Source organism: Dipodomys merriami, unplaced genomic scaffold (genome assembly GCF_024711535.1).
Source record: "Dipodomys merriami isolate MVZ:Mamm:240054 unplaced genomic scaffold, mDipMer1.0.p SCAF_1, whole genome shotgun sequence".
NCBI lineage: Eukaryota > Metazoa > Chordata > Mammalia > Rodentia > Heteromyidae > Dipodomys > Dipodomys merriami.
In genome coordinates, this window is record NW_027202270.1 from 56,656,249 (window position 1) to 56,680,719 (window position 24,471).

The window sequence follows — 24,471 nt, forward strand, 5'->3', positions numbered from 1 at the left end:
AGCATTGACTATCATCTATTAAGTGTACACACTATGTGACCATATTCTAAGTGACCATATTCTAAGCATTCTACAGGATTGTCTTGATTACTCCTTGCTGAAAACTTGCACTGTTGAAATAATTTTCCTTCCTACTTAAGATCTAAGTCAACATTACACAGTTGTTAAGTGCCAGTTGTGATGCTAGAAAATAGACTTCATTGCTTAGATTGTGTTTCTTGAAGATAAACAAAACATGCAGGAGAAGAAGAGGTTCGAATAGGATAAAGTTCAAAGAAAAGTAGTTACCTGGTGGTAGTTCATGATCACTGAAACCTATAAAGTATCTCTCAAGCAATGAAATTCATATTAATTATCTGGTCATCAATGGAATTTTTGCAAGAGAGTAAAAGAACTAATTTTATACAGATTTTCTTGGAAAACTTTTTTTTTTTAGAATGACCCATTTGTATTAGGCCAAAGCCTCCCATATAGCCAACTACTCTTGGAGGTGGCTGTTATAAATGACATATTGTTGTTTTAGAATTGTTAATGAAAGGGCATTGCTCCTTCTCTGGTTTGAATGTGTGTACACTCTCAAAAAATCAACATGATGGTATATAAGAGGTGAAGCCTCAGAAGGTAATTAGTTAATGAGTGTGGGACTCTAGAATAGGGTTGTTTATATAAAGGATGTACAAGGAGCTTATTGACCTTTATAAGGGGGCCCAAGGGAGCTTGTTTACCCTCTTTATCCTTCCTGTGTGTGCATTCAAGGTAAAGCTACTATCTTTGAAGCCAAGAGTGAGTATCTCCAAACACTGATTAAGATAACACTTTGATCTTGGATGTCTTAAGCCAAAGAACTATGCATGATAAAATGTATGCCATTTGTGAAATTAAGTCTAAGGTATTTTGTTATTCTAGCCTGAATATTAGTCTATTCAGGCTGGAATAACAGTCTAAGACTGTTCTCTTTCATGACGCTGCCCTCTGTCATAGGAAAACATAAGGTCATTTAACTAATGGAGGGTGTGTTTGCATGGTTTGAGAAGGTCCACTTGGATGATAAACCATGCAGAGCACATCTCTTTTCTTACCAGTCCTAATTGTGGTCTATTCAGATCTGGAGTTTACAAAGACATCTATACTATACCACTGTCTTTATCCCCATATAATTCTTACAGAGTCTAAGGAACTTAGATCAACTTCCCTAGTCCTGAATAAAAGCCAGATGAGCTCCCAATGTGTGATCACATTTGTTTCCAGGACCTGGGGGAAGCTGCATCTGACCCAAACAATATGGAGTCTTATATTGTTTTATTTGAGAGAAGATGAAAATTGTCCTCTGCATAAATACCATGGCTCCACCTGCAATCATTTTGTTTGACAATAAGATTGTAGAGCTGTGTTAGATAAGAAAACAAGAAGCTCTCAGTGTAGAAATCCTTGGCAGGCTTTCTAGTTGTGCATATTTGTAGACATTGCACACAGTGTTCCTGATCTTGAGACTCTTAAAAGAATGATGAGTTGAACTTATGGTGAAATTGCACATGACTGCTCTTAAACTCAACCCTGATCTTCCTAAACAGAAAAATAAGTTGTTTATCTTCTTGGAATTATTTCTCATGGACAATTGCTAAGATCTATCTAATCCCTAAATTCTTAATAAATGATTAGTATTCTTTATTGTTCTTCAACAAATGGTTAAACTCAAGCTCAGAGCCGAATCTTGATTATAACCTGGCAGGTTTTTCTATTCCCTATGACTAGGTCCCAGGAATGCCAGATGGGCTTCATTGTAATTTTTTATTTTTGGTCGGTCGTGGGGCTTGAACTCTGGGCTTGGGCGCTGTCCCTGCACTCTTCAGCTCAGATGAGTACTCTACTACTTGAGCCACAGTGCCTCTTCTGGTTTTCTAGTGGTTTATTAGAGAAAAGAGTCTCACAGACTTTCCTGCTAGGGCTGGCTTTGAACCATGATCCTCAGATCTCAGCCTCCTGAGTAGTTAGGATTACAGGTGTGAGCCACCAGCACCTGGCTTGCTTCATTGTAATTTAAAACACATTTTAAGCCATCCTTAAAGTACTCAGTGAGGCATCAGCCTTAGGCCTTTGATAAGCACAGGCTCTAACATACACTTATTGACTGGCATGATATCTTGCTGCCAGCACCAATTAGTATCATATTTGGGGTTCTTAAGAAATGTTGGGCTTGGCTCAATCATTAGTTTTATGTCATGACTTATAAGTGATACTAAGAAAGCCATATGCTGAAACTATAGCAGAAACAGGCTGTAGAAGTTCAAAGAAAGATGTCCATTGTTGCATCTCAGAAAGACTTGAAGTTAGCCAGGAGTTATATTTCACTTCATATATATAATCACATTAAAGTTTGCTATCTACCAGCAATGGCAGTTATTTTGCAGCATGTCACAAAGAAAATGAGCATCTGACCTTCACTTTTGACAGTCACCGATGATGCTGTGTTACTGGCCTCCATATAGTAAATAATGTCTGGAGATAAGTTGCTTTTGGTTTGCTTGTCAACATTTGAAATTCTCTTTGGGCCTTTTGACCTCCTCATTCACACTACACAACTGACTGGACCTGATCTTCTGGCCTGAAAAATGTAACATATCCTTAATCCTGAAAACATGGTGGATATGGTAAGAATGATCACTGTTTGGTTTCTAACGACTCTTCCAAACTTTTGTTGTCATTGGTCATGGGGCTGGTCCCTGAACTCTTTTGCTCAAGGCTCATACTCTTCCACTTTGAGCCACAGCGCCACTTCTGGTTTGCTGGTGGTTAATTAGAAATAAGAGTCTCATGGACTTTCTTGCCCTGGCTGGCTTTGAACTGTGATTCTCAAATCTCAGCTTCCTGAGTAGGTAGGATTACAGATGTGAACCACCAGTGCCCAGCTGACTCTTCCTATCTTTAAGAAGGGCTGACAAAACCCACAGATCAAATCTGGCAGCTTGAATTTTATTCCTGCATATCCTTGAATTTCTGATCTTATCTTTGTCCATTGCTTCCCTTTTTTCACATTCTTCTGGGCAAAGCTCTAGAGAATGAATGGTGACTGGCAAGGAATTCAGAGAAGGTTTATGCTGGATAATCTTTACTGATCTCTGGTTTGAGCATAATATTCAAATTTTGGCCATGTGCATTTGTGAGGATTGGGGAACAGCCCATAGTCAGAAGGACTCACAAAGCCAGCCTTGCTCAAAGCTGATATCTGAAGTATATCAGCAGCAGCAGCTGGTAAAGGAAAGAAATCCCCTGAATGCCCCACAGCAGTCATGTGCAGGAGGTTGGACCTATTCTTAGACAAGGCTGTTCCATAACCCCATCTTGACACACCTTTGTACTTTTCTTCAAGCTCTCAGGCACTGACCCTCTACTAATGCTGCTCAAAATGCAAGCCCCAGTCTCTACCATTCAGAGAAAATGAGAAGAGTAATTCAGAATAAATGTTCTGGAACTATATAGCAATTTGCAAAAGGAATTTATTAATTTATTGCTATTTCATCTACACAGTCATTTCTTAGTATCCACAGGGATTGGTTTCAGGTTCCAATGTAGGCACCAAATCCTTGGGTTCTCAAGTTACTTGTTTGAAGAGGACTCACATCTTCCATATACTTTAAACCATTTCTAGATTACTTGTGATATATAGTGCAATATAAATGTTACGTACATAATTGTTATGGCATATTGTTTAGAGATGATAACAAAAGAGCTTGTAATATATTTTTAAAAATTTTAAAACCCCCACAATGGGTTAAATCCATGGATGTGGAATATATACATATATGTAGTTCATATGTACATGTATTATCTGTATTAAAATATGATTTATTAATTTATTTTTGGTAGTACCAAGAACCTTCCTTATATTTACTAATTTTTCTCTCACTTACGTCACACATAGTAAAAAGGGACAAAATTTGGTAGACTTTAGTGATGAACATTTAGCCATTCATTGTTTTATTCTTTCAAGTTTCTTTTTTTGGGTCCGGTCGTGGGGCCTGAACTCTGGGCCTGGGCGCTGTCCCTTAGCTCTTCAGCTCAAGGCTAGCGCTCTACCACTTGAGCCACTGCGCCACCTCCAGCTTTTTTCTTTTTGCTTATGTGGTGCTGAGGAATCGAACCCAGGGCCTCATGCATGCCAGGCAAGCACTCTACCACTGAGCCACCTTCCCAGCCCTCTTTCAAGTTTCTTTAACATTTGAAAAAATTTTACATTGGAGAAAAAAATATATTGAAAGAATAATAACTTCTTACCTGTGGCATTCTGTGCCCCTGCCAGTCTGGCTCTTATTAAGCCATGTCTCTCTTTGAGTCGAAGAATCCGAACTTTGGGGTATTGAGACATGTATTTATCCAAATTATCTTTTAGGTAGTCTATATCAGAATAAGGATAAATGAAGAAAAGACTTTAATATACTCAGTTTCTACTATAATTGCCTCTACGATGTCAAATTCCAAAAGCCATGACTTAACTGTATTCATTAAATTTTATTTTGTGGCCATAATTTTATTTCCTGAAGTCATTTTTTTTTTGAGATTTGGCTTGGGTTCAATAGTCTAAGATACCTAATTTTTCATATTGCAGAGAAGAGGATAATCAGTGTGCACAAGTTTGGAAAATTTTTGCAAAAGTAGCTGGTGCTGCTGATGCAGTTAATGAAAATCACTGTCATCCCTGCTCTGGCATTGCTTCCATCAAGTTTTCTTCTCTGTTTTAGTTACCACAGTGGGACTCAGCTTAAAAACATCATGGCTGGGAATTTTAAGGATTTATTTGTGTGGCCTGCAGTCATTTCTGTGTAAAATTGGCAGCTATTTGATATAAGAGTGGCTTTTAGGAATAGGATTATTTTTTACAGCTAATTTTCCTAGTAGTTTTGTGGTGTATTTATGTATGTATGTATGTATGTATGTATGTATGTATGTATGTATGTATGTATGTATGTATGTATGTATGTATGCATGCATGTATGTATGTATGTATGCATGTATGTATGTATGTATGTATGTGTATATGTGCATGTATGTATACTTGCATTTAGAAGTACTAGTCATTAAACCCAATACTTGACCAGCTGAACTGTGCCCCCAGACTGTGTTCTTTTTTAAATACAGAGAACTCTGAGAACTCTTCAAGTTTTCAGGTCTCACAAATTTTGGATCTTCTGACCACAAAGGGAATTTTCCTGCTTCATAATTAGATATTAAAAGAGTTTATGCTTTCAAAATGACTTTTTAATGCTTGTAGTCACTGTTTCTTGATCTCATTATGATTCAGTTCCTACTAGAGGAACTGCAAAATGAAAGACTATATTCATATCACCATGCTTACAGTTCAAGGCTAGACTGTACTAGTAACATGGTTATTTCCTTGCTAATTCCAAGCAATAGGTTGCAATGTGAAAATCCACAATGTAGTAGTAACCAGATCTGTGGGACCACCTATGTATAAAAATATTTGACATCCTTAAAGGCCAAGGTTCTTCTTTATTGCAACAAACAAAAACAATTTTAAAAAAACATAGTGGGTTCTCTTTTTGAACTCTGTTAGAACTACATCTCTCTGATCCTTCCAGAAAACTTGCCTTCTCCACACTTAACTGAACATGTAATTTGCCTTTCTCTAGAGGAGGAAGATATATGACTTCCATTTCTTTGTGTTTTCCATTGAGCTGAACCCCTGTTATTACCAGTAGGAAAGGCATTCTATTAATTGTGTATGTGTGTGTGTGGGGGGGAACACTGGTTTTTTGATTTAATGAGAATGGACTTGGAACATCTTCTGGACTCACTTCAAAGTGTCCTTCTTCAAGCAGCTGCAGAGTTAAAAATCATTCCTTCATGGCAGGAAGGTTATCGCTGAAGGGAAGCCTGAGGTAGTTAGTGGATCAGAACCTGGGATGTGTTTTCCGATCCCACAGATAATTTAGACTTATGCTTATAAGTTCCTCATGAAGCAAGGATTCAGCATTTGAGAAAGTCATGCTTCATCAATGTACTCTGTAAAATTTCCATCTAAATTGCTTTTGCCTCCTGCCAATACTTTGACTTTTCTGCAGAACAGGTTTGCTTACCTTTGGTACTGAAGTCATCCACCAGTAGAATCTCCTTGATGAGGTGTGAAGGAGACCGGTTGAGGACACTATGAACAGACCTCAGGAGAGTGGACCACACCTCATCCACAAAACACATGATGACACTGGTGGTTGGGAGGTTGTTGTGAACTTGCTGTTCTGCACAACTAGACAAGATAGAAGCAGAGTACAAGAGACAGTAATAAAATACAAAAGTTGGCTGGAAAACTCACTGAGTATCATTATACACACATATTAGCATTACTATTTGTCTATGTCATTAATGATCATTTTTATCAAATACTTTTTCCTGGGAAGGGGGTAAAATAAAAGAGCAGCGGAAGACTAACCAGAAAAGGGAATAGCTGTTGAGGACTAGCAATGTGGGACATAAGAACTTGTGAGGGCATCATGCTGAAATAGAAAGGCAGGGGTTTTAAGATGGTTAGACTCAATTTTGAATCTTTACACAAGAATGTCTCAGTATTTGAATATTCTGAGATAAAAGGAAGATAATGTATTATATATTTATATTTACATATAAAGTTCTTTTCAACTATACGTACTTATCTGAGGCTCTGCTTCAAAGTAGACACAGCTGAAGCCATTTTGTTGGCATAGAAATAAGAATAAGGCCCAGTGAAAGCTGGTGTTTAAGAGTGTTGCCACTGGTCTTGGATTTTTCCAGGCTCTACATTTCAGACTGTCTTATTGCTTGTATTCCTTCCTGTCTTACCTATGCTGTTCTTTATGGAAGAGTGTCCAGTGGAATTTTACAGAGAATTTGTCATCTTGCTAACACATCTCCGGGTAGTGATGCAATAATTAATAGTGACGATAAATAAATATTATAACTGCTTTCTCTAATTTTGACTTAAACCTCAAATCAAAGAGATTAACCAAAGAGATTAACTCGTAATAATACTGTTAGTAGATTGGGACTAAAACTCTGGTTCAGTCTGGCTTCCTAAATAACTTCAGGAAGTCTTACATCCACAAGAACGAAAACAGCTAGCAGTGGGTATGACATTTGTGAGAGCTAGTGTTCTGTGAGAATAACATGGCTGTACATTGTTTATTCAATAAATAAGAAATAGATAAAGAAAATATAGCAAGATATTTCCATTACACTTTATAGTTGACAATGTCTAACTGGTTTGCTGCACTAAAACTACGAGTTTGAGAATCAGATAAATATGTGAGCAAGTATCAGTTCTAGCTAATTATTGGCTTGTAGATGAAGCATAACTGCTGTAAACCTTAACACATCAACTATGAAGCAGAGATAAGAGAACCTGCTTGTTCTATGCTCGATAGGAAATGTATTCATTACCTTATTCATGTAACTGTAATCCCTCTGTTCAGTATTTTTACAATTTAAAAACACATAAAAAAGGAAAAAAAGCAAACCTGCTTGTTTTAAAACTAAATATATGCATTACACAAAATTCACCTAGTATGTATTGCCACAGCATGTTCTTAAGACATAAGAAGCAAAGTGGCACTGTGGCTCAAATGGCAGAGCACTAGCCTTAAGCTGAAGAGCTCAAGGCAGCACCCAGGCTGAGTTCAAGCCCCATGACCAAAAAAAAAAAAAAGAAAAAGAAAAAAAAAAGAAGTAAATCCACCTCTTCTCTGTAGTTCAAGGCTCTCCAGAAATGATTTGCTCTTATAGTAACTAAAAACACCTTAGTAAATCATACAGAACATTTGCCTAGTCTGAGAATCTTGACCTAAAAAACAAAGAAAATGAACTAAAATAAATGACTCACAAGTTATTAAGAGTCTAATTTGGAAACTTAAGTTCTAATGTAAAGTTAATTTATTCGCCTTGTTGATATGATTAATATTTAAAAAGTAGAGGACTGATATGAAGAAGTCTTGAGATTTTAAGTAATGGAAAATCAAAATATACTTATGTATGAATACATATTATATATATGTATAATACAATATATTATACACATACATATTTATTTGTATTCACATACATACTAATTTATATAATAAATCAAATATTTACTATATATGATATAATATATAAATATGGCATATTTATATATTAGTATACATATTAATATATAACTACAAATATGCATAAATACATTTATATTTAAAAGCAAATATATAGGTAAATATAAATTCAATAATATAACATATTTATTGTATTATTAAATTATGCTTATTATATAAATTAATATATTTATCTACATTAATAAATTATATAAATATGTCTCATATAATATGTGATATAGTATAACATGTTATTTGTCTTTGATAAGCTATTTCTATCAATTTGCCTAAAGTATTCTATTAGTTAAATATTAAATAAAGCATATGTATATATATATTATATGTTGTCTTTTGAGGGTTATTTCAATCAATCTACCTGAAGTACTTAATAAGTTAAAACACTAAAAAAGGCTTAAAAAATGAGAAGACATGTGTATTCTTTGTGTATCATTCAACTTCTCAAGAAAAGGCACATTTGCTTAGAATAAGTGATTTTGTGAAAGCATTCTTTCTTTCTTGTTTTTTTCTTTTCCTTACTGCATTTTGGAGCTTTCTTGTAGTTTATGAATTTTTACATTTTACCATGGAAGTGTCTATTGGCAGTACAAAATAATGAATTGTAATATTAATCATTAATTTTAGAGAAAATCCTTAATTTAGATTAGAAAATAAAGAATATGAATTGGAATATTTCCAAGAATTAAATGAAAAATTGTGTTTGGTTACATAATTATGGATAGTTGAAGAAAAAAAGTGTCTTATGCAGAAATCCAATTGTCAGGCCCTCTGGTGAGAGAGAAACCAAAGTATCAGTGAGCATCAAAATGCCAGTGATAAGACTCAAGTTTCTCAAGGAGAGAGCAAAATGAGTAAAGATTCAAAAGTAGGTTCAGTAATGGACAGTATTTTGTAGACTACTTAGCATCAAATTTTAGGAATAAGAGAGATAGGGGATAGTCAGGTGGAATGCAAAACAAGTTCACCATCTCATTCTTATCTGTCTCAAGAATAAAAGTATCAGAATCATATTTGTGGACATCAGGGAAAGTACAAAAAGATATATCAATTACAGTTAATGACTCAGATAGCCTTCCGTTTCATCGATCAGTGATATAGTGACAGTTGGTAAAATTGACAGACCTAGTCTCCTGTAGTCTTTCCCCATCTTTTCTGGTCCTTTGAGACCTTACATTCTCCTAGTTTCCATCTATTACTCCCTGGCTTTCCTCCTTCACTCACCTTGTTAGCTTTTCCCTGTTATTCATTATAAACAGTCTCCAAGCTGGGTCTTGGACTTTTGTTTTCTATGTATTATGTTACTGGTTGATCCCATCTGTTCCCATAGTTTAAAATCCGATAACATCTTCCAAATTTGCATCTAGACAAGATTTCTCCTGTGAATTTCAGACACATATCAAATCAACTACTCCTCATGCCCCTGTATGTTTCACAGGCAACTTAAGATATAAAATGTCTTAAGATATTTTTACTTCACCCAATGTAGCCTAACCAGTTTTTCTGCATTTCTCTTCTTAATCACATCTATAAAATATACATGCCATTCTCAACTAGTGTAAATTTGTTTTAATCGATCCATTAACTCTGCCATTGGACTTCCTGATTATATCTGTCACCCAATGTCTTCACACTTCTACCTTGCCACGCTTGCTCTTCAACCTTCACTGTCTTTTTTTTTCTAGGATTGCTGCAGAGGTCTCCTGGCAGGACTCTAATGTACACTTTTTGTCATATGCCTAACAACCTTTTCCTTAAAATCATTAAACAAATCCCTATTGGAGAAAAAAAAAAGACCACGTGCTCTATCACAGCCTAATTTACTATGTTTTCATAACTTTGAGGACCTCTCTATGCTTGCATAAATGGATTCTCTGTCCATTTAGGTTTTAGTTTAAATGCATCCTCTACAGAGAAGTTTTCTTTGACTATTCTAATCTTCTATTATTATAGAATATAATTCTCTTGTTATTGTCTTTTATAGTAATCTGTGTTTCAAAGCTTTCACTTATCAATTTTATTTATTTTCTTTATTCAGAGTTCCCCGCATCTGGGTCAAATACTTCTAGATTACCACAGCTCTAGTACAGTTGCACATACAAATATTTTATAAATTTATATTGAGCAGATAGAGGGTTGGTATGAGATGGGAGGGCACTTAAATATGAAGCATTAATAGTAAGTTAAGAGACATTTTCCTCTGAGACAGGAAGAAAGAGGGGTCAATGTATACGAATAGGTTTACTTGGAAAAAATGTGAAGACCAAAACATCACCTACTGGTTATTTGTTAATGAACTAGACTAGCAGTTGAGGTGAATGGAGAATATTGGGACAGGAATTATGGGCAATGAGAGACAGTGCTTGCCGGCTGCATGTAAAAATATTTCTGAGAGTTATTGAGCCCATTCTCAAGTTGGAGAGGCCAACTTTTTTTCATGATACAAGGATATGATTTGTTTGACCACTGACTGGCATATGAGTTTAAGAGGAAATAGAGGGCTGGGAAGGTGGCTCAGTGGTAGAATGCTTACCTTGCCTGTATGCGGCCCTGGGTTCGATTCCTCAGCACCACATAAGCAGAAAAAGCTGGAAGAGGCAGTGTGGCTCAAGTGGTAGAACTCTAGCCTTGAGCTGAAAAGCTGAGGGACAGTGCCTAGCCCAGAGTTCAGGCCCCACAAGCAACAAAAAAAAGAAAAAAAAGAGATAGAGATAGAGATAGAATAAACTTGGGTAAATCTAAGTCTAGGGGTCATCTTAACAGTGAAGGGGGGAAAAAAGGACTGACAGAAAATTTTGAGGAAATGGGTGTAAAGTGGTTAAATGTTTAATTATGGTTTCTGTGGGGCAGGGGAAAAGAGATAAAGAGTAGAGGGAGGGAGCAGAAGACATCTGGAACATCCTGTCTTCACATGTTTAATTTTATGATGTAAATTAATGAGAAATGCACATCTCACACTTAAATGTTCTTTCAACATTTGGTGCTGAAAAATAATAAATCAGCTCTAAAAAGCAAAGGTCAGCTGTATAAATTCTGTGTGAACTAACAAGGCTAGCTGTGAAATTCTGAGAACTAAATGTTAGACATATATGGTGACAAATCAAAAACACATTTTGAAGAGTTAACCTTCATATGATGTGGCTTTTCTTATTTTAGGAACCAGTAGATATTTTTTAAAATCTATTTTAGAAGGAAGTTCTAAGAATTACTTATGTCAGTTAGTTTGGAATGGGGGAGTTGAACAAAGCTGTAGGATGTATAAAATTTGGAGATGGCATCTCCAATCACCAAACACCTTAGCTGATCCTTCATCACCCCCATTGTGCTGAGTGCCTTTGTTTTATCATTAGAAACCCATACAGGTTGGTCTTGTAGAACTCCTATTAGATTTCACTTTTATATCCCAACAATTAGCTTAACTTTATATTTTATGTGTTTTTAAGGAATCATGTGGAGACTATCCCAAGGAATATGATGTGGTACAGATCATACCAGTGTCTGATAAAAGGCAATATGAAAGGATGGGGAAGAAGGACACACAACATCTACTAGAGCTTTCACCTACAAAGTGTCAAAGTGAGACTTTGACACAAAGCCAGATCTTCTGTATTGCTGAACAGGCTAATCATGTTTTCTGGTGTCTAGAAAAAAAAAAGCCAAGAATGGCATGCTTATTTTGCTCAAAAGCACAACAGGTCAGCCCAGAAAGGCTTTTAGATGTAAGAAGTCATTCAATTCAATTTGTCATTCAATTTCATCTAAATTCCATAGGTTTCAACAGCTTTTCCAAGTTATCCTCCACTGACCCAGGTAAAATAACCTGTCTTTATTGCTATTTTCCTACTGGAAATCTTGATTTTAGCTACATTGTGGAAATAGGAATTGGAATAAAATCTCACTTCAATGCAAGGTAATTCTGTGCTGATAAACTTATCACTAGAAATTCTATTTTTTTATTATGTATGTCATTTGTTATTATACAAACTGGGTATGTAAAATTAACTCAAACTGTTTTGTTCTGCTTAAAATTAACTCTGATTTTTTGTTTGGGGGACATCTGTGTTCAGATTACTGTGGCCAGTTCAAAATACTACAAACAAATGATGGCTATAAAGTGGGTGAGCACATCATGCTGTAGCTAACGGATGCACATTTACCCTAGAACAAAAAAACTCAACTTTGAAAAGGAGACAAGAAACCGATCTTGCTTTCATTGGCCACACAGCTACTGTGGCCAGTCACTTAACCTTCCAGAAATTCCATTTCTTCACTTTTAGGATGAAGATGCTGCAGTTTGTATCCCACAACAGCCATAAAGATTTTAAGAGATAATGGGTGTAGAAATACTTGGTTTCATGGTGGAAAATGGACATGGACGACCTCCAGTGACCCATAATGCAAACACCCTCATTCTGACCAGATGAGCTGCCCTTTAGCGGGCAGTCCCTTAATCTGAGTCCACCAAGCACTCAATCATTTATCAAAAAAGACTCAGAACGGGGATGTATTTCACCTTCTCGGCTTCTGTGTGCTGAATGCGCTGCCACTAACCTGATTTGAATGTAGCCTATCAAATAAAGGTTTCAAATCAGAAGATCAAGGGAATGATAGCATTCTCTCATTTCTATGAATTTTTCATTTTATCCCAATACAGGCAAAATGTACGATGTGGGTCAAGTCTCTGTCTTCACAGGTCTGAACAGAAGGTCGGGAGAATATTTTCTCAACTTCGATTTGCAATTCAACTGCGGCCTGGATGGGAGCCTTCAGGGGCCTTCCCTCCCTAAGCTTGGATATCTTTGGGAGCATCAGGAGAATTGTGCCTCCCCCTGAGGAGCTCTGCTGGAATTACATTCTTTTCCCTCAGACCTTAGAATATTGGGACTCTTTTGTCTCTGACTGATAAGAGCGTATAGTGATAGAAGAATTTTGCTTTTTGTTCTTCCCAGGGTAGACTATCACTTACAGTGCAAAGCACCTGGCTGCTAGCTGAGAACATTTAAGTCACCTTTCTCTCCTCTTTTCAAAGGTCTTAGCCAAGGATGCTGGGTTTTCTTAGGCCAGTGTGTATCCATTAGAGCAACTATACTCCATGTCAGAAATATAAGCTTACACCTAGAATTAGCCTTTGCCACTTTAACAATAGTCTATTTTGAGCAGACAGCTGTCAGGGTAGAACTGGTTTGGGAGGGAGAATTGCAGGAGATAGTGTGATGAGACAAAAATAGTCCTGAGTGGAGAGGGTAGGGTACCTTTGGAGTAATACTGCCACGTCTGTTAGTGTGTGACTTGAGGCAAATCGCTTTACTCCTCATACCTTCTCTGTTGTACAGGGCATTGGATCAATCACTTTGAAATCTTCACTTTGTGCTACGTTTGCGATGCAACCTTAGCCTTATTTACCCTCTCACATCTCTGACCTACGTATAAGGAAAAGCATCTTAATTTCTTCCACAGTCATATGATTATAACAAACAAAGGAAGGAGGAACTGTAGCCTGTATAAAGAACATTAGAACGAGAAGTTGGAAAATTTTCTTTTGAGTGTCAAATGACCTGGGATAGCAGCTATATCATTTTAAATTGTCGTTGTTGTTTTCAGCCTCCTTTGCAAGTAATCTTACTGTACTGCTGCAATGATTGGTTAAAAATATGCGTTATACACTCACACATATAAAAGATATACTTAAAACATACAGGTGCACATACATTACTGCCTGGATTCTAATAAACAGGTTTTCTTTGGGCGGGGGGTTGAGTCTCAGCAAGGGAGGGTTTCCCTTCATATGCGCAAGTCCAGGAGAGATGAAAGTGATGATAGGGATATAGCTGGGGTTGGAGGAACCAAACTGGTGCAGTAGAATTATGACTATAGAAGGAAGAATCAGAAGACAAAGGCTTGGGGTAAAACTTTGTGACATGAAAACTGTGGTCTCTTGCAGAAGTTACTTGTGCTCTCTCTCTCTCTCTCTCTCTCTCTCTCTCTCTCTCTCTCTCTCTCTCTCTCTCTCTCTCTCTCTTTATCTCCCTCCCTCCCTCCTCTTCCCCCTCCCTCCCTGTATTCATGAGTGACTGCCCTTATTTGTTAATAAGGAGGGACTTTGGCTGTTGCAGGGATCAGAGTAGATGATGTCCATGAAAGAAGAGAGTTCCCAGCTGCCTGTCTGGCAACAAGCAGATATTGCTTGGAGTGGAATAACCTGCCACTATCCAAATGACTTTCCATTATGGTCTAAAGCTTCAGCTTCTCATGCAAGTCTCAGCTTCTCTGTAGTCATGACTGGGATGGTGAGAGTATCTACCTGGAGGAATCATTTTCAGAATCAAAGGCCTGTAAGGCCTGTTTCTCCATGCTACTGCATCCTACAAATGCCAGTATTTTAGAAGCAGGGATTAAAAGGTACTTGAGTTTGGCATATTATTTAAGGTTTGTCCAGGGAACTCTAGCTCCTTTCAGTTTTTGAAAACAAACAACAAGACAGACCCCCTAAACATTATTTTCTCTGAATTTTCTGAAACTTTGGGGACACCAAAACAAAAAACAAACAAACAAACAAACAAAAAGCACTTGAATTCTGTTTTAAATGAGTTAGGCAGAAAGCCCAAAAGAAAGTTACTTCTGTAACTCAAGGAAATATATCAATAATTTAACAAAATTTAGTTTAACACTGGCGGTTCATGCCCATAATCCTAGCTATTTAGAAGACAGATCTGAAGGGTATGGTCTGAAGACAGCCAGGGCAGAAAAGTCTGTGAGATTTATCTCCAATTAACCAGAAAGAAAACAAAACTGGGCTGGAGGAGCTGTGACTTGGGTGATGATAGAGTGCCAGCCCTGAGCAAAAAAGCTGAAGGAGAATGTCAGTCCCTGATTGAAAGCCTTGGTATTAGGAACTCTCTCTCTCTCTCTCTCTCTCTCTCTCTCTCTCTCTCTCTCTCTCTCTCTCTCTCTCTCTCTCTCTGTCTCTCTCTGTCTCTCTCTCACCCACCCACACACACACATGCACATACACACAAATATATATATATATATACACACACATACACACATATACACATACATATACACACATATGATAAAATTAGGCTGGTGGCTAAATTGAACCCTGGATTAGGTGTGAAAAAGCCATGTAAATAGGTTCAGAATCCTACATTTGCTAATTAATCTTTTCTAGGAGGAAAGGACTATTTAGGAAGTATTTAAGAGGGAAATTCACTGATTTGTTTTAATATTTTCCAGTTTTTAAGTTAATTAGGCACTGTTCTTTTGCTTTGAATTAGTGGCAGAAAAGTTTTTTTTAAAATTTCATTTATCTTTTCTCTTGGTTTTCTCCTTGTTAAGAGAATAAGCTTGTCATGGGTTGAATGTAATGTCGTGTACAAAGGCTTCACAATAATCTCTAGGCCATGTTTAACCTCTGTGGTATTGTGGCCTAGCTTCTGCTTCTTAACACAGTCTCCATTTAATTCCATTCATGTATGTGACTTTTCAGTGAAACAGACCTATTCCTACCTTAGAAACACACACACAGGCCCACAAGTTCATGTGTGTTGAAGTTCATCAATTAAAATATTCATCTCAAGTTGGGCGCCGGTGGCTCATGCCTGTAATCCTAGCTACTCAAGAGGCTGAGATCTGAGGATCGCGGTTCAAAGCCAGCCTGGGCAGGAAAATCCATGAGACTCATTTCCAATTAAAAAACAAAACAAAACAAAACCAAAACCAAACAAACAAACAAAAAACACTAGAAAACTGGCAGTGGCGCTGTAGCTCAAATGGTAGAACGCTAGCCTTGAGCTGAAGAGCTGAGGGACAGCACTCAGGCCCAGAGTTCAAGCCCCACAACCGAAAAAAAAATTCATCTCAGATAAAATAAAATCTTAAATTTTATTTAACTTCAGGTTATTTTTTCCTCCTCTCTGCCTCATAAACTATTGGAATGTTATAGTTAGGATGAAATGTGATTAACTATATTCTATTTTCTAGCTTGTACTCTTTTTCTCCTTCCTGTAACTCATTACCATGGCTTTTGACCTTTTAGGCTCAATGTTAAAAGTTCCAGAAAGTTTTCCTTTTCCCTCAGTAATTTATACTGGTTTGTGGTAAATGCCCACAACTATCTTTGTTTTTCATACACGCCAAAAGAAAACTCTCCTTAGCTGTGTAGGAAGGAATCAAATTATCGGTTGACAGTCCCAGCTCTGGATCAAGAGAAAAAAGACCTATTTTATGGCTTCATTAAGGGTCTTGTCAAAGCTCTTCCATAGAGACAGCAAAGCATTAAAGTAGCAATTGAGTAATGTTACAACACAGCAGAGGTAAATAAGGATGCCATAATTCTCATTGGACTTTAAAAACAATATGCAGGCAGGAAAATTTCCTTTGAGCCTCTTTTTTTCCCCCTCTAAATTCAGATTCAGGAAGTGTACTCTTAAAATAAGTTCATTTTGGGGGTTTCAGCTTAGCTATTGCTGCAGGCCAAAAGACAACATTTTTCCACATAGAACTGTCCTGCATTTTCAGTAGGTCTGACAACAGTTCAGGAAAATGCATTGCTTTTGTGGAAGAGTGTGTGTGTGTGTGTGTGTGTGTGTGTGTGTGTGTGTGTGTGTGTGTGTGTGTGTGTGTGTGTATGTATGTATGTATGTATTGTACATGTGTTGATTATTGACAATGAAACAAATTCCAATAATTAAGAGCAAGAACTAAAAGGATTTTTTTATATAAAATGATTAAATGTGAGACTTTAAGTGCCAAAAGAGCACTGCATTTTAAGCATATTGTATGTGCAAAGATTGTAGGCCAAGATGAAATTGTATTTTACTTACTGACATAAAACATTCTTGCAAAAAATCAACAGATGTTTCTTGATTAAAGTCAAAGTATTAAAATTAAAAACCAAACAATGAGAAAATATGAACTAATGAAGACGCATGAATGAATTAATTGCAGTTTTAAACAATATATTTACTTTAGAATATGTGCTAATATATGTGTACATTCAGAAAGAAAAATTAGGAAGTCATTATTAATTTCTAATATGACTTATTATAAGCCTCATTTGAATTGCTACTTCTCATTTATTTCCTTAAATTAGAATCAACTTAAAATATTTTAGAGAAATATGCCTTCTAAATCTGTACTGTACAAACTTACAAACCTACATCTTTGGAATATTATACATTAGTGCACTCAATACTAAGAGTATGAAATAGAGTTAAAATAGTATTCTCTCAGAGGCAATTTTACTGAGAAGCAAAAATAAATAACTAAATAATTTTTTTTTAAAAGCTCAAGATCATAGTCAGTGAAGAGAGAGCAGACGATAAAGCATTTCAGTAACCGGGATGTTATTGGAACTCAGAGGTCACAGTCATGCTCCAGGTGGAAGTTCACTGCAGTTAGATTTTTGAGCAATGTTGGATTAGCTTTTGTCAGCGCAAATGCTGAAGGCCATAAAAGAAAAGGGTAGAAGGAGGATATGAGAAGAGATCAGCTAATAAAAACATTAGGACATTATCATGAGCAGAATGTCTGACAATAGTCAAGAGATTGACTCTGTGAAGGCCACTTTGGGAAAAATGATCTGTTCATCATGCCAGAGATCTACCATGAGGGGCAGAAATATTGAGCAGCCAATGACATTTGGATATTGCTGATGATAGGACAGTGCTTTGGGGAAAGGTGCGTGTCAACATCTTAGAAATGGTCCTTCGAGATTCCAAAGAGAAAGAAGAAGAGAACATGGTTGAAAAAGGGAGTCTGATTTGAGAACTAAAACAGGAGAAATTGTGCTGTCTACCCTTCTGGTTTTCACTACATCATGGCAACTTTGTCCTAGGGTACCAGTTAATTCACTTTCAATAATTTATTAACTATTATCTAGTTATTATTTTTCTTCAGGGAATTTAACTGAAAATAGCATACCTATGGTTTTTATATTTTTCAATCAATATTCAATGACTGTTATTGTGTTAATCTATGATAGTAGACTTGGGGTAAAATTTAAAAGGCAGTAAGAGAAATAGTCCCTCAAACTCTTGAAATTGGAAGGTTGCAATGGGCTGCTAATGTAGCTATTTTAAGGCCAACTCTTTTTTAAATTTTTTTATTGTAAAAATGCTGTATAGAGGGGTTACAGTTACATGAGTAAGGTAATGAGTATATTTCCTATCAAGCATTGTTGTCTACTCCATTGTTTTTCTCCAACCATCCCTTCCGTCCCACCTCCCCAATTCCTCCCTCCCCAAGTCCAAGTTGTGAAGTTCATTTTCAACATAGTGTCTTGTACATCTCATTGTTACAATGGGTCAACCTGTATCCTTATTTCAGAATTTTGTTATTTCCCTTCCCCTCCCCAAATTAGAGAAATGTATATACAAGATGCAGGGCACTGACATCAAATACAGTGAAAACAAGAGTTATACCGTGGAGGAAGAACATACAAAAGAAACAAAAAAAATACATTAAACGTTTAAATACATTAAAAACAACAGCAAGAATGAAAAAAAACCCCACTGTGTTCCTATCTTGGTGTTCATTTCACTTAACAACATCTTATATGGTTATACGTACATAGCTTTTGACCTTTTCTGCTTGTACTAGACTTATACTAGTTATTGCAAATAAGGGGAACCTTATTTGGGACCTATGTTTCTTTGGGTCTGGGTTACTTCACCTAATATAATTTTTCCAGGTCTTTCCATTTCCTAACAAATGGGGCGATGCCATTCTTTCTGATGGAGGCATTGTGTATATGTATATGTATGTGTATATCAGATATATATATACATATATATATATATATATATATATATATATATATATATATAAATGCTGACATTGTTGTGCTGGTAGCTTTAGTATAACCTTGTTTGTGATTGTTTGAATAAATTCCCAAAGTGGGATTGCTGGGTCATAGGGGAGCTCTATGTGGAGTCTTTTGAGGAATCTCTATACTGCTTTCCAAAGTGGTTTAACAAGTTTACACTCCCACCAACAATGCCATAGGGTTCCCTTTTGGCTACATCCCCTCCAGCATCTGTTATTATTAGATTTTTTTGATTATAGTCATTCTAACTTGGGTGAGGTGGAATCTCAATGTTGTTTTGATTTGCATATCTTTTATGGTTAGAGAGGTCGAGCATTTCTTCATGTGTCTATTCAGACCAACTCTTTTATCTATGTTCTTGTAAGACCCTCTCTCACACACACATCTCCTTATTTCTTTATTATATTTTATAATGATTTTCTCCCTACTCCTCATATGACTTTGAAAATCTATTATACTAAAAAATTATCAATAAAATCAAAGCATAAACAACAACAAATACACTCCACTTCAAATCTTACCACCCAAGGAACCAAGTGTATTTCATTTGAATGTTCTACCATCCTTCATCCGTTTGATATATATTTGCAAACATTTGCAGTCAGAGCATAGGAGTAAAAGAAGTAAAAAGAAGATGAGTCATTCTCTTTCAAGGAAGAGTGGCACAAAGGGCTGCAGATACACTGAGGGATCCCAGGATGAAGGCTTTTTAGTGGTTGGTCTGTCTCCTCTCTTCTTGGAGCAACAGAACCAAAGCCAAGCCACTTGTGGGGAGCAGCGCCCATATTTAGCCAAGGTGGGTTAAGTGATAAGAGGGAGGGGCCTGGCCATGTGTTCTCTGACTCATTAGTCTCAAGCATACATGTCCATTTCTCACTGTACCATTCCTGACTGCCATGCTTCACTTCCACAAACCATGCTATAAACTAAGAGACCCTGGGTGCCCTCAAACTTTCAACAAATCACAAGGATGATAACATTATTATTAATTGCTTTTGGCTCCATACACTGGCTTTTCTCTGGTTTGGAGACGAAACTGGTGTTTCTTTGCTGTGTCTGATTTCTCCCAGACTCTACAGCAGTCTGCCAGGCTACTTTTGAGCACACACAAAAAAACTGTCCTAACAACTATGTCATTCCCCTGGGTTTTGAGCTCTAAGCTGGTGTATGCAATCGGGATTTCAGACTAGATCTGGTCCAGTAGATTTTAGGACTTTCTTTTGGGATAATTCATAGGAGATGGGAAAGAAACAACATCATAATTGCAAGCATGGATTTAGCATAATTGTAATCATGAATATTTTTCAATTACTAGCTCTATGATCACAGACGAGGTAAGTTCCCACAGCCTCAGTTTCCTCATCTGTGTGTGTTTCTGTGTTCTCATCAAGAATGCATTTGCCAAAGTGAGGAACATGCATGACACAAGGTTCCATGTAAGCAGGAAGTTAGTAGGTGGCTAGTTTGCCAATGTCTAAGAGATTAAAATGTCCCTTTTGTAGCTGGCCTGCCAATAAAGATATTGTTCTTACTCTAGTATGAATATGGGTATATCTCTAAGGGCTTTTCTCATACTAATACTGGGTAACTAAAAAGAAGAGTTTTCTATAGAAGCCGAACAAGACTAATGTTTGCACACTGTTTCTGCTAAAGTTTCAGTCTTGCCATATAATTCTAGGTAATCATCCTTTGGCTTAGGAACCTGAATATTATGAATGGGTAGTGAACATATGGCCACAAAGTGTCCTTAATTCTGAGTGAACCAAAAGGAATCAGAATGAAAAATGTGTTTGAATCAGGTCAAATATCTGTGATATCAGCCACTTTATTATGACTTAAATAATTTAAATCTTTGAACAACTGTTTCCTCAAGGTACACTGAATAGTTTCAGTGCTATGCCACTTTGGGAAAAGTAACAGATACATTCCTGAATGCCCTTCATCTATTATTTGGGACCATGATGTGTACCAACTCTTTCTAGGGCTCTTATAAAAGTTCAGCCATGTGTATGCAGGCTCTTTGTAAATGATCAAACTCTACAAATGTGAGAGATTATTAATTATGCTCTTAAACATCCTGCAGGTGTTTGCTCATTACCAATGGTCTTTGCTAACATCATTATTCCTGTGAAAATGAACTTATGAAGCGTCCGTCATTTTCAACCACATAGGACATTGAAATTCAGGGACTAAAGTTACTTCTTCCTTTGCTGTTATCATTGTTCATGATTAGGCAGAATTCTATTGGTTAAAGATATAATTCCAGGGAGGCAAAGAAGATTCCTTCTCTGAATATATCTAGGTTTCCCAGATGTATTTCTTGATAACATTGCTAATACTGAAAAGCTTCAAGTTGAGAATTAATTCCATTATCACTGTTATAATGGAGTTAAGCTTTAAGCTCTACCATTCATATGTGTTTTATTATGAATTGAATTCATCTAACCATTTAAAAACATTTCAGCAAAGGGAAGGATATGGAACCTGAGCTGAGAGAGATGTGGACAAGAGAAGATAGTATAGAAAGAGAAGAGAGTGTATATGCTGATATTGGAAATTTTTTCTTTGTGGATATTTGGACAATGTCTAATGATTAATGCTTATTTAATTCCCTAGATGACCAACACATATACTAAATTATCTAGAAATAAATATTGTCTATTAAGGAGCCAGAATACTTGGAATTAAAAAAAGAGAAGAGAAATGTGTCTTACCCAACAGGTCTCGTGTCTTCAATGGCTCTGTCCACTGGGATCAAATCACTAAGGTAGACATTGAAGTTTCCTTCTTTCCACCTTTGCTCTGCCTCCTTCTCCTTTCCAGAGGGAACAAGTACAGGTCGTCCAAACTGACCTGGTGCTTTAGGATCCCTTGGAGAAAGTGTCACATCTATTCTTAACACAGGGTGCTTTCCATGGTTTTCAGGCAGAAGGGTTTTTGCATGATTTTTGTTATGTTCTGCAGGCTTGGCCTTGACAGTTGCATTGATTCTTGCTGGCCTTGGTCCTCGAGCTAAGACTCGTTTACTTTGAGACACTGTTGATCTCCATAAAGCAGATGAAGTGAAAGATATGTCACTTCTACTTCTTGAAGAGGATTTTGCTTGGCTTCTACCCAATACTTTAGGAAATACAGTTTTGGTTTGAGAATTGGAAACTGGTTTGGTATATGTCTTTAGCTCTTCCTCTTTAGTTATAATCACAATCTGGCTTTCAGAAACATTGCCTTTCCTCCCAGGAGCTACTATGGCTCCATCATCCTTTGGCAAACCTCTCAAGAGTATCTCATTCATAGGATGCTTCTTTAAGCCACCTGCAATCAACGTAATAAAAGGAAGATCCGTATGGGTTTTGTATTTATTTGCCTTTAGTTCTTTGCTCTGAGTCTCAGTTTCATTTAAGCCTACAGCCTTCCTAAATCCCAGTGCTGGTGAGCTGGCTGGGTGTGTCCTGTTAGTGATCACTGCCTGTGACTGCTGCTTTGATCTGTCAGCCTTAAGATTGATGGTCACATTCAGGTCTCTTTCAGCTGCTTGTTTTGTTGTGTCATGGCTGAGACTATGAGTCTTTGGGCCCTTCTGTTTTACACCAGTGGGACCTGTGTGTACTGAAATTTTAACCAATGGGCTTAGCTTCAGTGTTACCTGGGGAGTGGGGTCTTCAGGTTTGCTGTTTCTTCCCTCTGCCTTCTGACCGATAGGAGTCACAGGGAGGGTCTGTGCATGTGCAGGGTGCCACAAAGGCATAATTTTGCCTCTTCTGGGGGATTTCTGTATGTTTCTTTCCTGTTCAGCGTGGTCCAAATCATCCTCAACATTGAGTGCACCTTCATCCATCTTTCTAAAGTTCTCTTTGCCCCACCCCCGCTTCCCAGGGCCTCTTAGGGGAGGCCTCATCTCTCTGATGCTGCTGTAAAGGATCTTCATTTGGTCTGGCTGAACTCTGAATCCTATATGCTCCCTCTCCAGGATGTCTTCCTTGAGGACCCGGGTGTTGATCTCACTGAATGAGAGGCGGAGAGCTGCCATGTCAAAGAGCAGCCAGATGACAGAAGCCACAAATATAAATGCCAAGACTCGCCCACTTCCTCGGAAAAACTTTCTGACCTTGTTCATGGTACAAGCGATTGTCTTGCAGCCTGCCCTCCCTCTGAGCCTGCTTACCTGGAGTGGAGAGAGAGCTGAAGTAGCAGCAGCAGCAGCAGCAGCAGCAGTTGAGTTGGCAGAAAGCTCCCCCTCCCCTGAACACAGCAGGACAGGAAACAGCAGTCCAAGGGGAGAGCTCAGCTCCTACTGCCTGTCAGTCTCTGCCTGCGTGGCATTTCATAGCAGAGCATCTGTGCCTGCTCAGCCAGCCCTGGCAAAACCCTGGTTAAACACCAGCCTTAGGTCACTCAGGGAGCAGTCGACTGCGGCCACAGGACGGTTCAACATATCACTTGACTTGTTTCCGGGAGCCCATGTCCACCTTCCTATAAGCCCAAAAAAAGTGGGGGCCGGACCGGGTTGCTGCTTCTCTCCTCCCAGTTCTCGTCTGCACACTGTAACTCAACACCACTTCTCATAAGGAAAACATTTCAAGCCATTACCCAGAAACTTCATTCAGCTCTCACCTTCTGTGTTATGTGAGAGCCTATGTGTGTTTTAAAGGCAATTAAACAGAAAGCAAACTATGTAACTTTGAGGACATATGTTCCTAGTTTCTAACTCCAACTATCCTCTCCTACACATTAACCCTGTGGTACCCAGGTGCTGAGTGTTCTGCCTGAACAATTCATCCCTGACCTTCTAGTTTCAGTTGTAAGAGGTTAATGGCTTGCAAAGAAGAGCTTCCCCACATCCTCAGTGACAGAGACAGATGAATATCCAGAAGCTTTCCTTGAAGGAGTATGAATGTATTTCTTTGTAGGTCAACTATTTTTTTTCTTTCCTTTAGTTTACTAATACATCCATTGTTATAACTAGATTTAATACACATAACCTGGATTTGTCATATTGTTGTGAAAGTTTCTGGACATTTCACTATGACCTGCAAGTTTGGGACTCTATCCAATTCACATGTTGAACTCGAATCACCAGTGTGACAGTGTTAGGATGTGTAGGTTTTGGAAGGTGATTAGATGATGTGGATGGAGCTCTTGGGAATGAAAAAAGGCTTAAGAGACCCTTCCCTTCCGCCAGACAAGGACAAAGCAAAAAGACTTCTTGAAACCAGAAAATGGATCCTCATCAAGTCTTCCATATTTGGATTTCCCCGCCTCCAAAAGTATGACAAATTAATTGATAACAATTATAAATCAGTCTATGATCTGTGTTTTAGAAGTTTGAATTAAGACAAACTTCTTCTCTGCTCTAGCAGTTATTATTTCATAGACCACAAGATATCCCAAGTTCTGATTAATTGATTATATTTTTAAATTATTCCCAGGGTTTTCAAATATGCAGCCAATGTTGAGATATTGTAGTCTAGTATAAACAAACACCCCTCTTTCTCTTTTTCTCTCTCCTTTCTGATTTTGAAC

The 24,471-nt window shown here is 37.4% G+C and overlaps 1 protein-coding gene across 1 annotated transcript in view; it reads right to left on the bottom strand.

The window, feature by feature from the left end:
* Nucleotides 1–23,251, bottom strand: part of Galnt5 (polypeptide N-acetylgalactosaminyltransferase 5) — a 44,493-nt gene extending 21,242 nt beyond the window's left edge. The window contains exons 1-3 of the mRNA XM_070022917.1: nt 21,666–23,251; nt 6,093–6,259; nt 4,273–4,392 (exon numbers count right to left, since the gene is read on the bottom strand). Of these exons, the coding sequence (XP_069879018.1) occupies nt 4,273–4,392; nt 6,093–6,259; nt 21,666–23,065 (1,687 nt within the window). The 5' untranslated portion in view covers nt 23,066–23,251. The remainder of the gene's footprint in view (nt 1–4,272; nt 4,393–6,092; nt 6,260–21,665) is intronic.
* Between the last annotated feature and the right edge of the window lie 1,220 nt (nt 23,252–24,471).